Here is a 22,348-nt window from a genome sequence, read left to right on the forward strand (position 1 = left end):
AAATCTGTGATTATGGTGCGTGAACATTACTGCAGCACTGATCGCTTCTTGACTCCAAAATCTACCTGGCAGGCCCAGAAGGTACGTGCATTACCCACGCATCAATACATTTGTGATTTTGTTTGAGTTGCAATTTTCATCTTCATTAGATGATAGGTATATGTTAAAGAATAATTCTATTTTATGCATTTACTTTGAGAAATAGTATCTAATTCAGAGATTGTTTATACAAAGAACCTACTGGTTATAAAAACCTGTTAACAGAATATTGCCTTGGTGTGTGATGTGAGCATCGTGTGGTGCTGATCGTACCGTTGCGTTGATCTAGGTGGGTCTTCATGTTACAGAGTTCCCCTTTAATGTCTCCAGGAACCTCCATTCCTAACTTCTGATAAAAGTCTCTCTGTTTCTTTATCTCCGCTGCAAGACAGAAGTCAGAAATAATCAGACGATGCAGTGTCTTCTCCCTCAAGGTCAATACCATCATCGGGATCTCAAAACTCAATGGAGTGGGCGATGATGCAAACATTAACGACCAATTAAACTTGGCATCCTCAACAGAAAGAACAGTTTCTAAAATTGCATCTGCTGCAAGGCTTTATAAACACAGACAAACAAACAAAATGAAATAAACAACGCTCAAGTTGTCAGATTATTAAATACACACACTTTGGGACATGCAGGCAATGAACAGCACAGAAAATAATTAAAACCATTTAATATTAATGTAATTATTTTTTCATTGTCAAGATTACTGATGGGGACAGGTAAAAAAAAAACAAGACAACAAGCATGACACTTACCTTCTTGAAGTCCCGGTACCAATTTGTAGACAATGTCTTGCATTGTTCTGTCATGGCTACAAAGAAAAGAAAAATAACAGTTTGGTTATTTTTTCATCATAACAGACAACTTTGGCCAACAGACTTCTTTTGTGCTCCTGTGAGGAAAAACACAGGTGAATGGTACACTTGAAATTTAAAGTCCAGTCTGAGAGCAGCTTCAGCCATGGTGCAACTGTGATTGTAAACCCAGGCTCAATCAGTCATTAGTAAATGTTAAATACGGCTGCATAGAACATCCAACTGAAGGTGAAAGAGCCTAACAGCCTCACAAATACGTACAGTGATAATGAAACCAGGGGACATTCAGAAAACTCTGATGGGGACATTGATGAAGAAAATATCAATTGAACTGCAACAGGTTGAAAACAAACTGGTACAAGTTGTCCTGGGCCTGAGAATGCACCACATATGCTCTGTCAGTCACAAGTGTTAAATAATTTTCTTTTTTGGCAATATGGGTGGCGCAGGTGCTGACTGTGGCCTCTGGTCGTCCCTCACCGTGATGGTGCACAGTGACAACCAGCTGTGGCAGCCGGTTAACGGACCACATGTTGAGTTTGTACAAGTGGACACAAAGGGGGGGGGGAAATACAAAAATCTAACAGAACAACTGTATATGAGGCTGGGAACAAGATACCAAGACAAATACTGACCCCTGTTGAACAATGATTGGTTTTACACTCACAAAAGGAATAGAGATTTTGTACTACATACACCGTTGTGAATGGGGTACAACCTAAAAAAACAAAAAATAATTTTATGGATCACATTTTGGGAAATTCTTGTGTTAACAGCAGATGGGACTCTCTGCTTTCAAGGCAGGCGTGCTAACCCCTACAGTATGGAACCTACAATAAGACACCCTGCCACACTAGAAAGTTTACCAGTCCATCACAAGGCCACATTTGAAGATCTGCCCAGACTACTTCTTTTTTCTCTAATTTACAATAACACATTACAACATCACTTTCAAGAGTCAGGATGGGTTAGGTGACACGTCAGACTGAACCTCTAAATTAAATCTCAAACATCAACTTTGATTAATATTCCGAGCTACAGCAGATGGAAGCAACCACTCATTGCCAGTCATTTTGCCTTCACATCCTTAACGGTGTTTCCCATCAAACACATGAAACAACAGCTGCACGGAACGTTTATGTCCCATGAATTGGACATTTCCTGCAAAAAAACAAGTCTGCAGGTAGCGAAGATTAGGAGGAAATGAGGAAATTCAGGTTTGTGTGTCACATGTTAATCAGACAATGATGTACGAGGCAACATGATCTCGTACAGAGCAGGACGTCATCTGACAAAATTAAGTAACCAGAAAAAACACAACAATGTTTTGGTTAAATCTGTCACATGTAACACATATCTACACTTACATCTTCAATGAAGTTGCTCCAGTTTCTTCCTGTCAACCTATCTCCTGCCTCCTCTACTTTTACATCCACATTGTCCATGTCTTCTTATATAGCATCCACAACTTCCCTCTGAGGTCTTCCTTTTCTCCTCTTGTCTGGCAACTCCATTTCCAACGTCTCTTGTCAGTTATATTCTCTATCTCTCCTTAACACTCTAACCTCATCTCTAAACCCCTCCACCTCCAACTCAGCCTTCTTTTTTTATTAGACAGAGTCACGGTCTCTAAACCATATATCATAGATGACTGTCATAAAACGTGTGAAAACATTTAGAGCCAACATGCACAGCCATCTACATTGTAAATGGGCCTCGAATTCAAATAAACTATTTACACAGTGCCAGCAGTGCATTTTGTGTGAAGCATCCAGAGAGCATCAGAGAGACCACCCTGAGCAGAGAGGGGTCTCAAAGGATCAGAGCCTTTGTTTTCTGCCAAAATGAAACAGAGAAAAGGCTTCTGGCCTTTTCTCTGTTTCACACACTGTACATTGCTCCTCTCTACTTTATTGTTTACTGGCAGTGCAAAGGCTGACGGCCCCAGAGACCTGAGCTGTTCCTTCACACTGATGGAGAACCATCAATGGGCGGGTATGTGTGTGCTTGTCTGTGTGCGCAGGGGTTTACCCCTTTACTCACCCGATATACTGCAGTGGATGGCTCTGATGAATAACAATCCTACATGTGGGGCAGGTGTTGTTTTCTTCCAGGTACTTCACTAGGCAGCTTCTACAGACTGAGGAGAAACAAACAAACAGCGGACTTACTAACATTTCAAAACTGACTTTTCTTTCTTTGGCATTTTACAAGTATTTTGCTGTAACTGAATAAATATTCAGCTGGCTGAATAAATGAGGAACAATAGAGAAAATACCGATGTAAGAAAAAACATCAAACTGTTTAATACCTGTTACAGTGTAATGGATGTGGGTTGGCAAATCATGACACTTCTCGTATGCAATATGTTCAAAAGGATGGACAGCCAGATAATAATAATAACAGTTTTGTCCACTGCATTTGATACAATTATTTTCATTAACATCTCCACACAGTTTTAGAGCAGGGAAATTGAAGCTGCATTTGTGATAGAACAGCGCTCTCCAGTGGACAGATGACTCATTACAACTCCTGACTTTGCCACAAAATCAGAGTTTTTGCAACAATTACATGAAATAACTGTTAATTTACCATTTCATAGAAGGCCAGAGCAGGTATTTAACTTTACGCCAGCATTTTCAATTAAATAAACTTATCAATTAACAATGTGGCAACAGATTAAAAGATCTTCATCTGTTAATCTGTTCTCCCTAAACTTCCATCCTTTCTTATAATTAACTCAGGATTTAGTCTTATACTCTACTGTTTTAAAATTTCAACAAATTACAATTTAGCAGTACACAATGGTCTGCAAGTCAATGTTTTCAACATTTCTTCCAAGAGGTTTCACATCAATGATCAATAACAATGATCAATGACAATGATCAGTCATTTAAATGTTTGGTTGTTTTGTTTTTTTGCAGCAATCAATATACTTAACAGCAGTCAATAACTTTTCTTCAAAAGCAAGGTTTGCAGGTCTGAGCAGAGTCTCTTTGTTTCATTCTCTGCAGAACCTTTTCATAATTCCCTGGCAACATACAGTACAATTATGATTTCACAACAACAGTAAACACACACGTCAGCATGTGTGTGCTGGGTGTATCTTCAGATCGATCAACACCACATCTGGTTTGAAATCACCCCTCAGATCATCATCTAACTGCAACGCTGAGGTCATTTGAGGACAACACACTCATGCCAGCATGCATTAACATTGTCCACCACCGAGAAGCACCGCAGACCGTCTCTTCGGCAGATGTCCTCACTGAAGATTCACTCAATCTTCTATGTTGCAGTTACCAATTGACACCCTTTTAAATATTATGTTTTTGCAATCAGGAAATCAGATTATAAAGCACGTGAAGCAAGTTTTAATCTAATTCGGTCACAGGAGTTTGGCCAGGACATATTTTTGTTACTGTACTAATGAACACTCTCGGCATGTGATCTCCAGGACCAGAGCAAAACAGAGCTGGAATTAGCCAGCTATTGACTCAGACAAGTATAATTAAAGTTTTAATGAGACAAACCTCATCCATTTCTGGGTCAAATTAAACACCTTAAGTACCAACTGTATGATTCTTCTGCACCTTATGGATGTGGTCAGTAAGATCACCAGATGTCTTCCTGTGGTCTGTGGTTCCAATATAAACGTACTGTAAACCACAGCATTACAGTCTGAAGAGCTGATAACATTTAATATTTTGCAGTGCGTGTTTCTCATTTTGAGCACAAAGGGGCTGCATAAATATGTCAAATAACTGGTAAATAATTATACACTAAATTATTTAATTACTTTTTCATACAATAACTATTCTGTCAGCTATTTGTGCAATAGTCACTGAAGCACTAATGAGCTATAGAAATGTTGTGATGAAAGGTTGGAGCACTTTCAGTAATTTTATGCACCATAAACACTTTAGTTTTTTGTTTCAATGGCACTACATACTGCAGATCATGGTTCAATTAATCAAGTTATTCTCTGCAGACATTTCAAACAAGACCGTTCCACTGCTTCACTAGGGGACCAGACTAACATAAACATTAGCTGCAGAATTATTTGTATATAAAGGCACTGCACTGGGGCTCATCAATACCTAGTTCATGCAGACAATGCTTTCAGTAAAAGAGTGCTTGATAGTTAAAACAGGAAATGTCTGGATAAACTGATGCAAAATCGCAGAGGAAGTTCCTTCCTCAAACTAGTCTCGCAAGAACTCTTTAAGTACTGGGCAATCCAGACAAAAGTTACATTTTTTTGATTCATGTTCCAAAATGAACAAATCTAAAAAATGTTTTTTTTTAAAAAAAATCACATTATTATGCACCACTATTTTTTTAATAAATACTGTGATTGATGTGAGTGTTTCACCCCTGCTTCACTGGCTTTTAAATACTGGCCTAATTACATTCATTAGAAACTGAGACAACAGCTCTAAGACCTTTTTGATAATGTGTCCAAATGAGAGCTCTCAGGAATGAAAAAAGTACGAATTCTTCAAGCATTCTCCTGAGAGAGAAGCAGAGATGTTTTTGTAGCTTTTAGTGAGCTACAGGATACAGGATTATGTGGAAGAGGCAGACAGTGTAATGACTACCTGCAGACACAGACACGGCAGTTTTATCCTACTTTACTGAAAGCACCTAATGATGTACCACTGAGATTACAACTTCTTTTCTCCCTCATCTGATGGATAATACATGTGCAGAATCCGTAACACTGTCAGGAGTCTCACTTTCTACAACACTGTGATAGCTTGATCACCAGAGGGGTTTTTTTCATATAACACTGTTCTACATAATTACAAATCTAGGGGAGCGCCATGCTCTACATTAAAACATCAGATAGAACATGTTGCTTCGTGAGAGAACACATATTACACACTAATGGCAAGGATGCAAGATGATGTCCTGTGTAATGAAGGACATATCCAACAGATATCACACAAAACTGCCAGTTTTTTGGTGGAATATGAACGCTTCAACGTCTTTCTTGCCCTTTGAGCTGCGGTGCCTGCATTAACTCAATTAATTTTTGACTAGTGTTTTTTTTTTCCTCTGCTTAAAACAAAGGGCAACCATGCAATCAAATAAACATGACAACAAAAAGAAGATACAGGTAGGCAGAGATCCATGCAAAACTGCCTACAGAAAGAATAGATTAAATAAGCACCAAATCCCATACAGTACTGTGCAAAAGTTTTAGACAGTTGGATATGTGTATTTACTATATGCACCTCTTTTTCTTTTTCAAATAATGCATGACAAGATGCCCGAAGAAGCTTACTGAAATCAAATTGTGAAAATACTCTATAAAAAGAGTACATGGTGAAAAGAAAAACCTACAGGTGTGTAAGCACTCTGTGACAGTGGTGGCGTCGATCAGGTAGCCCTCACACAGACGACATGTGATGTGGGCGTTGATGTGACACAGCTTTATCTTCCTCGTCAGCATGTCGGGGTTCTGTTGGGGAAGAAACATCACAATTTAAAGGTGAAAGCATAAGACTCAAAATGAAAAGTAAACAGCCATGCATTCAATTGATTTTTCACTCGGAGCAAAACCTTTTAAGACTCAAATGACTTGAAGCAACATGGCAGGAATTTGATATAGCCACACTATATAAAAGGCTGATCTAGATAATGTTGTGAAAGTTGTACTTAGTTATTTGGTGGCATTTAGGAATCTTCTTCTGTGGTATATCAAGTAAACAACAACAAAAAAAAGCAATTTACATGTCCATATCTTTACCTATTTGATTGAATGGACCTGTTTTAGATTAGTTGACATGATTTGAAGTGCAATGTAAAGCTTATATTTTTACTACATACATTTGTTTCAGAATTACTAAAACACTAAACTTAGGGGCAAAATAGCTTTGAGCTGCATTTCTGTATTTTTATGGCCCTCAAAGGAGTTACAAAGCTATCGTCCCTGCTTTTTCTGTCGACCACAGCGACTGTTTCTCCCGAAACTTTACCCTCCATCTCAATAGCTCTCTGTAGATAACTTTTTTCTGTCTGTAGTGAACCTGTGGGAACGTCTTTGATGCATTCACCTTGCCACCGTTGTGTCCTTTATTCTGTTGCATGTCAGACAATACATCAGGTAGCAGCAGTCATTCGTGTCATTGTTGGCAGTGACGGCTCGCTGCCAGTGTAAAACCCCAGGTGTAGACTGTAAGCTGTTCAACAGTGAGGCCTCACTTCAGCATGAATGTACTTGATCATACTTGACAGAGAAAGATAGACAGAAACTAAGAAAGCCCTATTTATTTATATCTCAGAAGTTCACTGTGGATGGAGAGTCCCAGGGAAAATGCTAACATGGTACCGATCAGCAGAATGTGTAATAATGGAATTACTTTAAGAGAGGATTAGAATGAACCTTTGTAGTATACAGAGACAGGCTACTAATACTGCTTTGTTTCTACAGCAGGGTGAATGACTCGACCAGCCAAAGCATGTCTTTCTGGCATGATGCAGGAGATAAGCGAGTCGTCAGGTCATTGTAATGTGCAGTTGAACCATAGTTGTATTACAGTGTTTGGGTTGAATCGATAAAAGAGTTTTTTGTTTTTAGAAGTACACTATGTGAAAGTGAAAAACTGATAAACACATAATATTACTATTTGTCTTCTTTTGACTGTTCTCTTTAGGTGTCATAGAGCATCTGCCTGAAACTCACCCTAATGGGGAAAGGGTCTTCCTCTTTCCCCATTGCCTGGAAGCTCCATCTCCAACATCTTTAATATTCGTCAAATATATATTTTTTATTATTATTATTCACTATCTCTCCTCAGCTCATGTTCAAACCATCTCAACTTTACATTAGAGAGGTGACGTTTATTTTATCTCTAAACTGCTCAACTTTAACTGTCCTTACTTTTTTGACTCCTGTGCATCTGTTACTCCAACAGCACACCTTACTTACCATCTCCCTGGCATTATACATGCATACGTTATATGTACATGTCCTGCACTACCCTAACATGCAGTATTTCTCTATTGTCTAAAATGTTACACAACACAATTTTCCCCTACATTTATTTTGTTAACAAATAAATGTAATAAATTATGTTACTATTACATATTTCATATTATACCCAATCAGTATTTCTTATTTTAGATGTGATATATAAATACTTATAAGGGTATCATACTAATGAATACTGGAAGGAGTTGGGTTTATTACACAGTTAGGTTTATTACTGGTATATTGCACAGGTTGCTAAACAAGGAGGCTCTGAGTGTGAGTCATTCATATGGTAGTCTCTGGGCCTACAGAAGAACCTGTCTCCAAGATTGTTGGTTCTGAGGCTCCTGTACCTCCCACAAGACAGTAGGAGGAAGAACAGTGTGCTGTGTGGATGGGATGAGTCTTTGATGATTCCCACTGACTTCCCTAGAAGCTGGAGGCTGAACTTACACTAGGTGGTGTGATGGTCTGTGGGCACCACCTTCACTAACCATATCTGTGGTTAAAGCTGCCTGTTAAAGGTGTGCTCTCAGAGGATGCACAAAGGTGACTAGGTGCCTCAGCTTGTAGACATGCTAATACACCATCATTACTAGGTTCTTCAAATTAACTCTAAATAACGCCTGTGGTTTGGTACACTATGCAGCCAGCAATGGCAGAAATCATAACATGATTTATTTATATATATATATATATATTTATATATATATATATATACATATACATATACATATATATACATATATATGTACATACATATATATATGTATACTATAAAGTTGACGATTAGAGTCACCAAACCTCTTGTGCTTTATAAAGGACATGCTTATTTTTCCAAAACAATGTCTCTTTGTTAATAAAATCACTTTAAAATAGTTACTCTGACACCAGGTGACATAAAATTAGCAATGTTTTGTTGTTCTTTTTTTTTTCAATATTTTTATTATGTCACTGTAAGGACATAAAGAGGAAAATGACCTGCCTTCTGATCGTGTTTCCTGTAGTTTAAAAAGTGTGTTTAATAAATAACATTTAGTACCAAAATAGAAAATGAGGTTTATAATTGGGACTATGTCGAGTTTTAATCCTTAGAAATGAAGTTGGTTTATCTCACATTAGGCTCTTAAAACAAGAGGCAACTGGAAACTTACCCCTAAAACCGCCATGCATCTACTGTGGATGGTGCAGCAGTCTTCTGCAGTCGTTTGGCAACAGTGTTAACTCCTCATCATGAAGAGTGGCACATTCGAGCCTGAGGAGAAAAAGGAAGAGAGTAAGTAAATGTCTCAACTTTCTTAAATCTTATTACAAGAAGATAAGAAAGCGAAAAAGGGAAATAAAATAATTTTCCAACTAATATTTCTGTATTGCCAGGACGGGTTCTAATCGGGTTCCAATTTTAAAATGAAAAACAAACAAGCTGTATAGCTGTAAAACGATCACTACATCTCTGGTTTTCTGTCTGACAGTGTATGCTGTACAAACTGTGGCAGTGTATATAGAAAGTTGTGAGTTGACCTGGAAGTTTTGCTGAAAGATTTTTTAAATGCTGATTCCAAAAGAAGATTTTTTACCTATGACCAGGCTATCATGTTGAACTAATGTCCTCCAAGTTGTTGTCCCCTACACTGTACCAAACTCACTATATTTCTGTCTCCAACCTGTCGCAGCAACAGTGATTCATTGGGAGACTCATTGTGAGTCAGTGCTTAATGTAGGAGTCCAACCCTTACAGTCACGACAGGAGGTGCAGGATGCCAGGTGAACACCCACCTCTGCTTCATCCTACTCCGAACGCAATATAAAAATTAGACAAAAAAGAAAAGGCTTTCGAAGGTCTCCAGCACTACAGTAGTAAGCAGACCAGCCGCCTCAGTCTGCTCATCAGACCATGAAATTAGCCCAGTTAGTCGACAGTGATGAAATTCAGCAGGGGGCGGCTGAGGACACACACGGTACGGAGGCTTATTAGCACAGCAGTCACGCACAGCTAAGCTCTACAAAGATCAGCACATGACAAGCTAGCCAATACTTCAGTGATGCTGCAGTAAATTATTTGTGCGTCTGTAAAGGTTAGGTTGGGGTCACGTTCACAGTAACAGCAAGAGTGCTTCCTGTTTGTTTTCTGTGTACAGGTTGTAGAACATCTACAAAAATTGGCATTTACTGTAAGTGAAAAGGAGCAGAAATCTCAAATCAATCTGACTCAACCCTTCTGTTTTGCGGTTTCAAGTTTCACCCTCTTTTAACTTTTAGTGATCACATTTAGGCCATCAACACTAAGCATTTGATCAAAAAACACAAATCCTGTCGACGTAAAGATGCTGACAGTTTGTTCAGAACAACAAGCAAGAGTACACAGACTTTTAGAAGTCAGTACATCTAGCATTAGTTTGAAGAGATACCAGAACAAAGGAGAGCTTTCAAACACAAAATTTAAACCGTTATTCACACCCAATATTTAAGTTCTTTACTGACTCAGTTTCTGCCTTGTCAATCCTAACCACAGGTAAACTAAACAATGGGTAACGTGATCAGATTTTAACCAACCCAGGTTAGTTAGAAAGGTGGAGCGCTCCATTGATCAATATAGTTGCTGTTCAAATCTTGTGCACAAGTTTAAAGTGTCTATTTCACTGTTGCATTAATAACACTAAGAGGAATGTATATGCACCGTTACAATATCACAATGTCTTTGAGTGCAAATCAGGTCAGCGTCTGCTGCTGCAGTCAGGATCATTTCAGACTCCTGCCCATGTGAGTCCTCAAAAGAAACTGCATCTATGAAGCTAGTTATGTCCTCGACAATAGGTGAAATTCTAAACTGCTACAAATTAGGCTTAAATCCTCTGTTTGTCACAACTAATTTGTTTATATGTCATTGGGAAACTCATGTTTTGGCACTGTTATAATAGTATGTTTATTTCAATGTTTAACTAATTAATTAGTCAAACAATATCAAAACGTTGATAGCTTCAAAAACGTGTACTAAAATTTCACAATTACTTCTGTTATTAAAGAAGGAAACCCACTGAGACTTCATCGTAGACATCCTACAAACCTACTACCAAACTAATTGTAAGAAAAAAAAGTCTCATCCACCACACTGCACTGCTTAATGATAAAAATAGAATTTTATCTAATTTTGAAAAGGACAATAATCTATTTGCTTGAATTTCACTTACAGACTGCTGGTGGCTGGTGTGTAGAGCAAGAAAACAAGGACAACAAATGCAAGATTACTGCAACAACTGAAATAAGAAAAAGAAATCTCCCAGGGGCAACATTTGAAGAAGTCTACAGCTCATTTTCCAGCAGCTTTACCAACAGTCACGTACTGATCACTGCATCCTTCATGATTTAGTAGGTTGGAGATCAGACCATTTGCTGACAACATCACTGGTGTAACTTCATTTATAAGCTGATGATGGTGAGGCCAGGTCTCTCTTCTAAAAGAGATATGCAATCTCAATGGACTTTCTTGTTCAATTAAGGGTAAATAAAAAGAAAAAAAATATACAATTTCAGAATATGTATTTTTCATCCTTGTTTTCCTTATATTACATTATCTGCACTAATAAATTGTACTTAATTTCACTGCAGTGCAATGATTTTGGCCAATATTGGACAGATATAAAGATGGAAAGACTGGCAGATTTTCAACTACTGTATTGTTCGTATTGAAACCATTTAAATAATTCATGCTTTCACCAAAGCAAACAAGCAGAAACCCTCAGGATGGAGCCAAGGATTTGCAGCTGATCATGAGCTAAACAACTGTCTTAGAGCCTGATGAGCGCATGCACACACACACATAGGGAGGCACACACACTATGACATTACAAGAAGCTCCCTGTTGGCCTGCCAGTGGGTATTGGAGTGTTTGGCTTCAGTGTAAATTGACTGCCAGCTGGAGCGACGGACACTGAAGGCCTGCACCAGTGGATGGAGCCAGGAGGAGAGGCCTCCACTTGTTGTAAAAACGCTGGCTTCATTTCAACACACACACACACACACACGTGGTCCAAGGCCACACACTGTTAAAAAACATGTAAACACATATGAAGTACATGAAAATGGAAAAGCAGTCTTCTCAAAGTTCACACAAGAGCATCTAAACACAACTGGAGTCATTGTCTCTTCTTAATTCTCTTTGATGGTCTTCAATCCTTCTGCCAGAAATGGAGGCCTAAGGGAAATCAGTCAGACAATAGACGTGCTCCAAAGAGTAAGAGAAGGCGGCGGGCCAGAAGGACGTGTGCTCTGCCAAGAAGCAGCAACACTTGAATAATTGAGCTTTGAGTTTAGGGTGTGAAGGGCGACGGTAATGATAGTGAAACTAATGTGTAATACACTCACAGGTCAGTCCATGCACAGAAACTACACAGACTTAAAAAAGGAGACCGCTATTCCTCTGGTGTAAATTCAATTGAGGAGCTTGAAAGACCGACAGGTGCCAAAGTCAGGACTATAAATTATATATGAGTTCAGGTCACAGTTCAGGCAACAGATGACAAAATATTTTTCTGACATGATGCTGTGCCAGAGCATTACTGAGGCAACAGGACTCTTCCTCACCATTTTAAGTGAGTAAGGTTTGAATTTGCTGTGAGAAAAACTATTTTACTGATGCTGTAATAATATTTACACCAGGCACCACATTTGCATTAGCCTGAAGGTATGACTGGATGGTGGGTTGAGTGAATGATTCAACCACAGCAATTACTCTACAGATCAAGGTATAACATCATGATTTAATCCTGAAGGTTTCATATAGTAAAATCAATAACCAGACTTGTGACACGTTTCCAAAAACAAAGAGAACCTTAATGCACAGTGATGCAAATGGGAGAGACCTAAATTAATGTACATGGTAAACTGGAGCAGAAGGCTGGTTTTTGGTTGGCAGATTTCCTCTAGTGTGTATGTGCTTCTGTATTTTTTCTGACCCTCTAAGTTTACAAACTGTGTCAAAAATGTAACCACGAAGCTAACTGGATGGTGGTGGTCATGAATGCAGGGCAGCTTTGATTTTAAACCTTCTATGTTGACTCATCTCTAAAGACTCTTCCAGCACTCGATAGTTGGCCAATAAAAGGGAATAGGATGGACCACAAGTCACCAGACATTGACCCTGCTGATGTTGTTTTGTCACACTTATTTGTCATTTTCTGTTTTTCTGTTAGAAGCCAAAGGCCATGTGTAGACAGAGGTTTAACAATCAATACATGCAGAGATTAAACAGTCTAAAAGACATAATAGACTTTCATAGTCTATTGAAAGTTTCTTATCTATCTTTAGAAATGTTGCTCTGCTTCTTAAAGTAGGATAAAACACATTGGTGAAGGATTTACAAGGAGCTCTGTGTTCTTTCCATCTGTGCAGATTAGACAGCACAGTGAGCTTCATAGACCACTACTGGATATTTATCACTTGTAGTTATAAGACTCTCCAAAAGGGATGAGCCAAACTGATCCAGGAAGGGGAGCTGGGCAGATTACAGCAGTAACACTGTCTGCATCACTATGTTGAAGATCATGTTCATGCCTAAATGTTTGGCCACTTATACAGAAGCCTTTACAGTCACAACACTACGCTGCTTTGGGAAAATGATTCCACTGAGTGGCATCTGTTATGATTGTGGCCAAATGGGCTTGTTATCCAGAGTTGTCGGGTTATCAAGCACAGGCGCTAAAACAGACTGTCCAGTGCTCTCACTGTGCAGACAGAGGCACAAACAGAAAGTTACAAAAGGAGAAAATAGTAAACAGTCTTATTTACCAGAGTCTTTAGACACAGTGCTCACCCAGACAGTACCAGAAAGAAGAGGAAAGAAGATAATCGAAATGAGGAATCTAAAAATGTTTCATCAAGCTCTGCAGTATTCAGTTGTCTGATGGCCATTGCTAAGGAACACGTTCTGGTACATCAACTAAAGGTTAGAAGCCTTTGATCAATTTTAATCACAGTCTGGATGAACTTTCAGAACATAGGAACCAAAACAACAAAGAAAAACATATATTTAAATATATAAACATATATTTCAATGTTCACTGCTAATATACTAGTTGACAGCCTTTTTAACGATTGATCAGTAGCAAAATTGATATTTCTACACAATTGATTCTACACAACCACTGACTGAACAGTAGGTTTGTGGGGAAATTTGTGACTGGTCAACCTGTTTTGGGGTTAAATGGCTAGGATGGCTTCACTTAATATACTGCACAGGATGGAGGCAGTCTGCATCAACATACTGTACATTAGAGTAATTCACAATTCACTGACATTAAATATAAAAGACTTACAACATTCCAAAACAGATTGTTTATCTTGTGCCTTCAAAGCAGATCACAAAGCATTTCTTTTTCAACTTGCACTCTACATGATTTGTTTCTTCCTTTTATGTTGAGTTCTTTTAATTCTAACTACATTATGTATAGGGATCAACGAAAGATTAAACTACATAGCTACCTTTATATAATTAATTTCATTGACCCTTTTAGGCTCTATTACAACTGTGTTATAACAGGTATTGAGAAAAAGAACAAAAGGAATTTCACATGAGTGTGAAAGACTGGATGAGCCTTTCTTGTTTTAAAAGGTCACTGCACTGACACAGCAGCAGCAGGGCCTCTTGATTGACCACACCTCTGAGCTGCAGGGAAAATCTACAAACTCTGATAAAATCTCCCAAACTTAACTGACTTTTGCTGCAGTGGTTCAAAGCGGATTCAAATTCTGGTAGGTGGTCTGGCAGCTTGTACATTAACACATAATAAGAGGGGAATACGTTTTTTATTAGCATGAGGACATCAAAACAAACCAATCACTACATATTTTTACATATGTATATACCAGCAGTTAATCGGTTTTTCAGACAATATCTTATCTGAATTTTTTACCACACTTTACACTTTCCATCTTGGTCAGTGGATTTACAGCCTTTGCACTGCTCCAGGAGTATGTCACATGCTTCACACATCTATTGACGCCTTTGCATCAACCTTCTATTCTCATAGATATCATTAGCTGAAATAATTATTGTAATGGTAATTTGGCACTGGAGCGAGGCTGACTATTTCTTTAACTGTCAACTTATAAATGAAGGTCCACTACTACCATTATCTCCGCTGATGAAAACAGACGTCATACTTACTAAGTCATAAGAACAGCCATTTTTAGATATTATGGGAGTGGGATAACATCTAAAGTAATAATTAGTAATAATTATGAGGCACCAAGCTGGAAAATCACACTTTAGTAATTCAGTCAACAGCGCAGATAACTGTCAACTATATGTAAAATAAGCAGCAAAAAAAGTGAACTTGATCATTTACATCATGATACCCATTCAATAGATTGAAACTGTGGCCAGCAGAAAAACAAATACATGTCTGTTGTGATGTTTTTACTAATTTCTTCCCTATGGAATACAGCAGACAGGCCTTTACAACTATTTCATCTTTATTTGTCTAATTATTTGAAGCATCAGTTCTTAATGCAAACGTATTTATTTTCCAAAATACAAACACAGTTGGCTCAATGTTGGAAACATTAAATCATTTGTAATTTTCCTTGTGTGTGTATTAAAAACATTGCCAGCACATTTCGTGATTGAGTGAACAATCGTAATCAACTTAACCCTGAACCTCTCCAGTGAAGAACTGCACTCAGACAATAAATTCTCAATGGTGTCGACATTTGTAGCTGCAGTTTAACACAAATGACTTTGGCTGCTGATGTCAACTAATAATTTTACTTTAACATTAGATAAAAGAAGACATCTTTTAAATAAAATAAAGTCTATCAATGCCTCCATTGTCAATAAGATAAAACCAGAAAGACCACAATGTGATGTCACGAAGATTTGTTGGTTAACAGGTTTTTCCTTACTTAGCTTGAACCACAAACTTTATGTCCCACGTTATAGTAACTCTGTTTAATAAAGAAGCTGGGCTGAAGAACAAGCTAGACTTGACTAAGTAATTATTTCCTAATTTAGCCAATGGATACTTATTTTTAGAGCTTTTCTTTTAAAGCTTTTCTTTTCTTGTTAGACAGAGCTTCTAAGTCCTGCTGTTTTGTCAAGCTGCTGACAGAATGCTGACAACTAACCTGTTTTAGTGTCTGTTTGGCTTTAGAGTAAGCTATTCACCTAAGTGACATGTTTTTTTATAAAATAAAATACAATTACAGAACAAACATAACAATAATAATGATAATAATAATTCAAATCTAAATAAATATGACAATTCAAATGTAATGTAATTTATTAATTTCAATTTAATTTTTTATTTAAAATAAAAAATCCCACTGAGATTAAATCCAGTCAGGTTAAGTCAATGTTTTTGTACAGCCCAAACTTGTAGAACAAATTCTGCCTCAATGGACTTTAAAGCTTTTACATTATGAGCCTCTTTTTCATTGAGGACTTGGCCAAGATAGGCTGTGAGGTGCACTTAAGAAAGTGCAAATCAGTGTTTTAGAAAAAGAAATTATTATTTTAGCTTTCCTACATTTTTGCTAAAAAGAAACCCATACAAAGGAATGTCATTTTAATTTCTATACTGTCACTTCTTGGCATTTTTACATTTTTATCAAGTTACACATTCTATTCAACATTGAAATAAATCATGTCAAATCAAGTCATAGTCAAAAGATCAACCAGGATACAAAGAAATACAGCTAAACTTGTGTTTGGACTTTAAGTATCTGCTATGTACCATACAATACCATTATAACATTTTTCAAGTCCAGGTAGACACTATATTTTGTGGAGACTAATCAATAAACATACATTTTTCTGATCTGCCCATTGACCACTTGTGTGCAGTAGTTTTAGTCACAATATAAACCAAAAAGGAGCAACTGAACACCTCTGACAGGCAGGACAATGGTTAAAATTAGGCTTCTTCTTTATGCATCTGTGCACCTAATGTGAATCGCCCCAACGTCCTCCTGTCTTCATAAAGTTGCGTGAACTGACAAGACCCTCTGAAAGACCCACAACCCATTTATTAACCTGCCACTGCACCACGTAACAAATTACCAGGAAGCTTTGGCTGAACACTGACAGAAGTGGATGATCATTGAGGTCATTGCAGTTGAATTTAAAACATCGTTCTCTCTATTGTGGCCAAGTGATAAAATAATTACACTGACAAGATATATGCCATAAGTCAAATGGCAACTAAGTAAGAAATGAAGGCTCACTCTGCGTAAACTCAGCTTGTGTCTGAGAGTGACTGTTTTTTGATGTTGACGGGTCAGTTAAGTTCACAAAACCAGTTGTGAACCAGTTTTACAGAATCCAACAACAAAACAAGCTTGACGGGTGAAAGCAAGGGAGAAGATGTAAATATCTTTGTGTGAAAGTGAGATGCAACTGGCAGAAACCAAAAAAAAAAAAAAATCACCTTTGTGTAATGCAAATATCTGGCCAATATCTACCAACGTTGATCACAGCTTTTTATTCACCAGGTTTGTGACAACAAAATGTCTATGCAATGAAAAGCAAAGTGACGCTAGCAAGAGCTACAAGTCTGAGCTAGGTTAAGGTGTTCTGTGAAGCACTAAAACAGTAAGAACACAGATGCCCTCCAAAAAAACAAAATATACGTAAACATTAACCAAATCCTGAAATGTCTTGGTTGACACCTTGTACTTTCATTTCTGCAGAGGAAATTTTATGTTTTCAAGCAGTGAACTGTAAATGCATAATAAAGAGTTAATGCAAACACACCTATTTTTACTATATTTTATTTTCTACTTCAATTAGAGTCAGTAAGAAAATTGAGGAATACAATTGATGAAGTTATATTGATAATAAAATTGAAAAGTTACTTCTAATCAATTCCCAACCTGTCTTAACAATTGTTAATTAAAAGTGCAATAGAGTGAAAACAAGACCAATGTTGAAATCTAGACGTTTTACAGATTTGCAGTGTTTTGCCAGACAAGACCAATGTTGAAATCTAGAAGTTTTACAGATTTGCAGTGTTTTGCCAGCATCTTGTTAAAAAAATAGATATATTACATTTCAAGCAATGATGGGCTTTAAAATGCTATGCCGTGGTTTAAAAATTACAATTAACATCAATAGTGATTGCTTAATTTTAGTCAAGAAAAACATCCAGCATTTTCACACAGGCAATTTTGCAATAACCGTTACAAAAACATTTATATAAAAAATGCTTTACAGTTTTAGGTCAGGGGTCAGGTGTCCAAAAATGTAGGGATAATTTGGGGTTGCTTTGCAAAGCATGCAGATACCTGATGCTTGAAAATTATGCACAAGTTATGCAACAGCCATATCATATGAAATGCAAGACAAGCAAAAATCAGGTGGCCATGCCCCCTCATTTAGGTCACTTGAGTTCTTCAACAGAGGAAAGCAGGATAAGGCTCAGCCTATTGAACTGCAGCAGATGATTTGGTGGTTTAATAGAGTCTTACTAAGACTTGCTGTCTTTCTTTTTTCTGGTGTGGAGTGGAAAAAAAGGGAGTAAATCAAAGCTCTCATCCAGTGAAAAGAAGACAATTCCTAGAGTTTTCTGTTGGACTAAAACATCACATCACAGCATGGCTGTGGAAAAAAAAATCTGGACGCTGTTTCACATAATCTGGGTCTGAAAGTAGTTAGTAGCAAAGAAGGGTAGAACCTGCTTATGCTTTACATTACTATGTGATTCTTGAGGTGGACTGATTTAAGACTATAGACACCTTAAATGGGTGTAGCTGAGATGTTGCAACCCCCTCAAAAACTGCAAGTAAATAATAACAAGAGTAATGAAACAAAAAAATGTTTATAGCAACTGAAATGATAAATGTTAAAGTTCTCCTAAGCAAGGAATGTTTTGATAAAACAAAATGTGATGTTCTTGTTTAACAGATACTATTAAACACAGAGGTACAGCTGGATTGTGCAAAAGATAAATTGGGGGCAACATTGAACACCATAATTGCTGTACTATTGGTAAACCATACAAGCATTTGTCAACTAAGCCAATATTGGGCACTGACCACCTTTCCATCACATTGTAGCCACTGTTTGTCAACATCCCCTCATCTATGCTTTTATTAATATAATTGTAAATTACAAAACTGTCCCAAAATCTATACATATGCAATAGGAATTGACACCATGAGATTGACTGGAAAATGTTTACTAATGTTAAATTTCAAATGGGAAATCATTGTTGTTGTTTTGTTTGTTTGTTTGTTTCACATGGACATACACAACCCAGCTACTTAAAACTATGCAGTATATTGAAACTACAGGCTGCAACGGTGATAACAATGTGTTTCAATGACTTTTCTCTTTGTAATCAGCAGTGACTGTGTATCCCACATAACAAACTTTGAAAATAATAAACTGATAAGATAAATTGTGTTCCTTGGAAAATACATTTGTACGTTTCTCAGAAGCAGTTGCACTCCGTTAATACAATACGTTCGTTTCAGGCGACAGCCTAAAAGAATGAACAAAAAAGTTTGCAGGTGTGTAGAACAAAAAGCACCCATTACTCGAAACATCCCCGTGTGAAAAGAAAATAACGTAACTGCAGACTTGTTGGATGCAGTGTCCATGCACGAATTCCTCCCCCATCTACAGTGTCACACAGTGGTGCGGCTGCAGCTGCAGCAGCAGTCTGACGAGGGGCAGGAGAAGAAAAAGAAATCCACCAACTTTCTGTCTTGATTTAATCCAAACCTCATGCTCATCATCCCCATTGACACTCACACACGTACTGAACTTTGCGCTGCACGATATGGGTTTCCCTAATCGAACTGGTTGGCCAAGAGCTCAGAAACACAACCAAGAGTATTCAAGCTCAATTGAAAGAAGCAATAGTGTTGGCTTTAGGAGGAACAACACCATTTAAACAGGACGAGACAGGCGCACACACACACTGGCGGCTGCCACCGCAACCTTCTCCGGTGAGGCTAACCGGCTAGCTTCCTCCCCTAGAACCGAAACACATCTCCTGTTAGTGAGAGAAACACCACCTCACATAAAACAACACGTTCACGGCATTGCCCTGGAGGTAACAGCAGCAGTAGCAACAGCAGCCCAGCGGAAAGGGAGACATGCGAGAAAGAAACGGGAGGAGCAGAGGGGGGCAAACCGGGCACGAACTGGACCGTAAACCGGCCAAGACACCGTTGAGGACGCAGACATGTTGGGGGGGAAACGCACTCGTTTAAACTAACCTGTTCGGGAGCAGCGCGGTCCGCTTGGTATTTGGGTTCGACTCCGAGTTAAAATCCACTACCAGTAAAACAAAGAGGCGAAAATGACCGAGCGGCCGCGGAACAGGCCGAAACAGCACTCCTGGAGCAGTGCAACGCATGCGCAACGTGGAGCCCCCGGAGCTGAAGGGAGGGAGGGAAGAAAGGGGGAATGAGGGAAAGGATGAAGGTGAACGAGTGCAACATTTTTTTTTTTTTAAATATCGATCCACATTATGAGTGTGTCATTCATTATTAACAAGGAGGAAAAGAAAGAGTCCATCATTGTTGATATTAATGTGATTATTATCAGACAATTAGACAAACTTCTGACTGCTTTTTACATAACCTACATTAGCTATGATAGTAATAGCTATAAATAGTTATTTATACAGAAGGCGATTAAACAGACAAAACACTTTAATGTAAGGTAAATTTATTTATTCGGCAAAGAATACAAATTAAAGAATATCTGTCTGTTTATATAGTTTAAGTCAGCACATAGACCATAAATAAGAACACTAATGTTTGTAGTACCCTGAGAGTGTGGGGTTTTTTTTATCATCTATGTGATAACATTAATACTGTAAAGTATTTCATGATCTTATATCAATTATTCTAGTTATTTTTTAATTGAACTATATGTGAAATTTGGATTATTATGGATATCAAAGCAATTTCTGGAGAAAAGTGAGTCTTGCATTCTGCTTCATTATCTTTTTTTCTGCCGATTATGTTTCAAATTTACAAAGGATCATTAAATAAGATGAAGCAAGGGTGGGTTGTTACTAAAATATTTTGGTTCATATTGGTTAATAAAGCAAGGGTGGGTTATTACTAAAATATTTTGGTTCATATTGGTGTCTTGCTCTGACATTTTCCCTCAGATTATGTTCCAAATTTTCAAAGTACCTGTTCCATTAAAGGTGGAATAAAGCAACAGGCAGATATTACAAAAAATTGATTCCAATAGGCTCATGAATGCAAAATCTACTTTAATTACTTCTGTGACTTTGATTTTGCAACTGACTATAATTCTATGTGGTCTTTAATGCTGACTCATCATCTGTGATAACTGACTATAATTTTGTGTTGTCTTTAATACTGACTCATCATCTGTGATAGGTCCAAGATTGAGACACAGCATTTTTTCTCTCACTTCTGTCACTGTTGTTATTGGGTGACAGCAGGGGAACAATGGTCAGCATTTCTTTACGAGTTTGAAATTTGATGGGCCAAAAACCAAACTGTATTTGTGGTAAATTCTATAAGTCACAGATTATATCTGCAAATTAACTGATTCTAAAAATATAAATTTGTAGGCCCACAAAACACACGCACATATGTTATATATATAACAAAAATCATAGGAGGTTGCTGTGCTTATAGCCAACAATTAGTCTGAGGAACGGGGGTACACTCAGGGTTAAGACCAAGCTATTTTTAGACCCCCTGGGTTCCACAATTTGGGTGGGGAAAGGGGAGGAAGGGAACCAGTGATGTAGTGTCCTGAGGAGTGTTTTCATTTTTCTTGGGATGCTGTAGTTATTCAACTGGTTTAACAATTGCTGCCTTCAAGAAATAGGAACATTGTGAAATAACATTCAACAAGGAAATATATTTTTTAATATAGCAGTTGGTTAATGCATTAATATATTAATGTACATAATCGTGAGTGTAAATAATTATAAGAATATAAAGTGAAACCCATTTTTCCTGACTATTAATACAGTTACATAACAATAATAATAATAATAATAATCGGTTTTATCTAATTAGATTGTAACAAGTAAAGGCTCATTTTAAAAAAACACTAAGAAGGATTAGAAGGCAAATGAGTAATGTGTATTGAACATGGAATGTTCTCTACACCCTGTGCTAAAGGGTTAAATAAAGAGGGAAGTGAGCTGTTAGAAATGTCAACAATCAAGTAAAGACTTCCCACTCTGGAAGAAAATGCTCAAGAATTAATCAGTGGCTGCTTTATAACCCTTATGAACATCTATCCTTATTCCATTGATTGTGAAAAAAGTTGTTAAATAATTCAATGGGTCCTTTTGTGTATTTAATTTAACACTTTTGTGTCTGTTTTAAGGAATACAGTAAAGCAGACATGTAATAAACAGCAGCTCTTGTTCTTCCTTCCCTCATCTTTTCTTCCCCTATTCTGTCTCCTTTTGTTTTTGTTTTGTTTTGTTTTGTTTTTTCATTTTCTCTCTTTGCTGAGGGAGACAACAACACCGAGTCTAAATCTGCTAGAGATTTCTTT

The 22,348-nt window shown here is 37.5% G+C and overlaps 1 protein-coding gene across 1 annotated transcript in view; it reads right to left on the bottom strand.

The window, feature by feature from the left end:
- Positions 1 to 20,493, bottom strand: part of pcgf3 (polycomb group ring finger 3) — a 29,148-nt gene extending 8,655 nt beyond the window's left edge. The window contains exons 1-6 of the mRNA XM_008327178.3: positions 20,062 to 20,493; positions 8,997 to 9,097; positions 6,213 to 6,330; positions 2,907 to 3,003; positions 804 to 859; positions 313 to 420 (exon numbers count right to left, since the gene is read on the bottom strand). Coding sequence (XP_008325400.1) covers positions 313 to 420; positions 804 to 859; positions 2,907 to 3,003; positions 6,213 to 6,330; positions 8,997 to 9,011 — 394 coding nt within the window. The 5' untranslated portion in view covers positions 9,012 to 9,097; positions 20,062 to 20,493. The remainder of the gene's footprint in view (positions 1 to 312; positions 421 to 803; positions 860 to 2,906; positions 3,004 to 6,212; positions 6,331 to 8,996; positions 9,098 to 20,061) is intronic.
- Positions 20,494 to 22,348: the final 1,855 nt, after the last annotated feature.

Source organism: Cynoglossus semilaevis, chromosome 15, assembly GCF_000523025.1.
Source record: "Cynoglossus semilaevis isolate Cse_v1.0 chromosome 15, Cse_v1.0, whole genome shotgun sequence".
Classification (NCBI taxonomy): Eukaryota; Metazoa; Chordata; class Actinopteri; order Pleuronectiformes; family Cynoglossidae; genus Cynoglossus; species Cynoglossus semilaevis.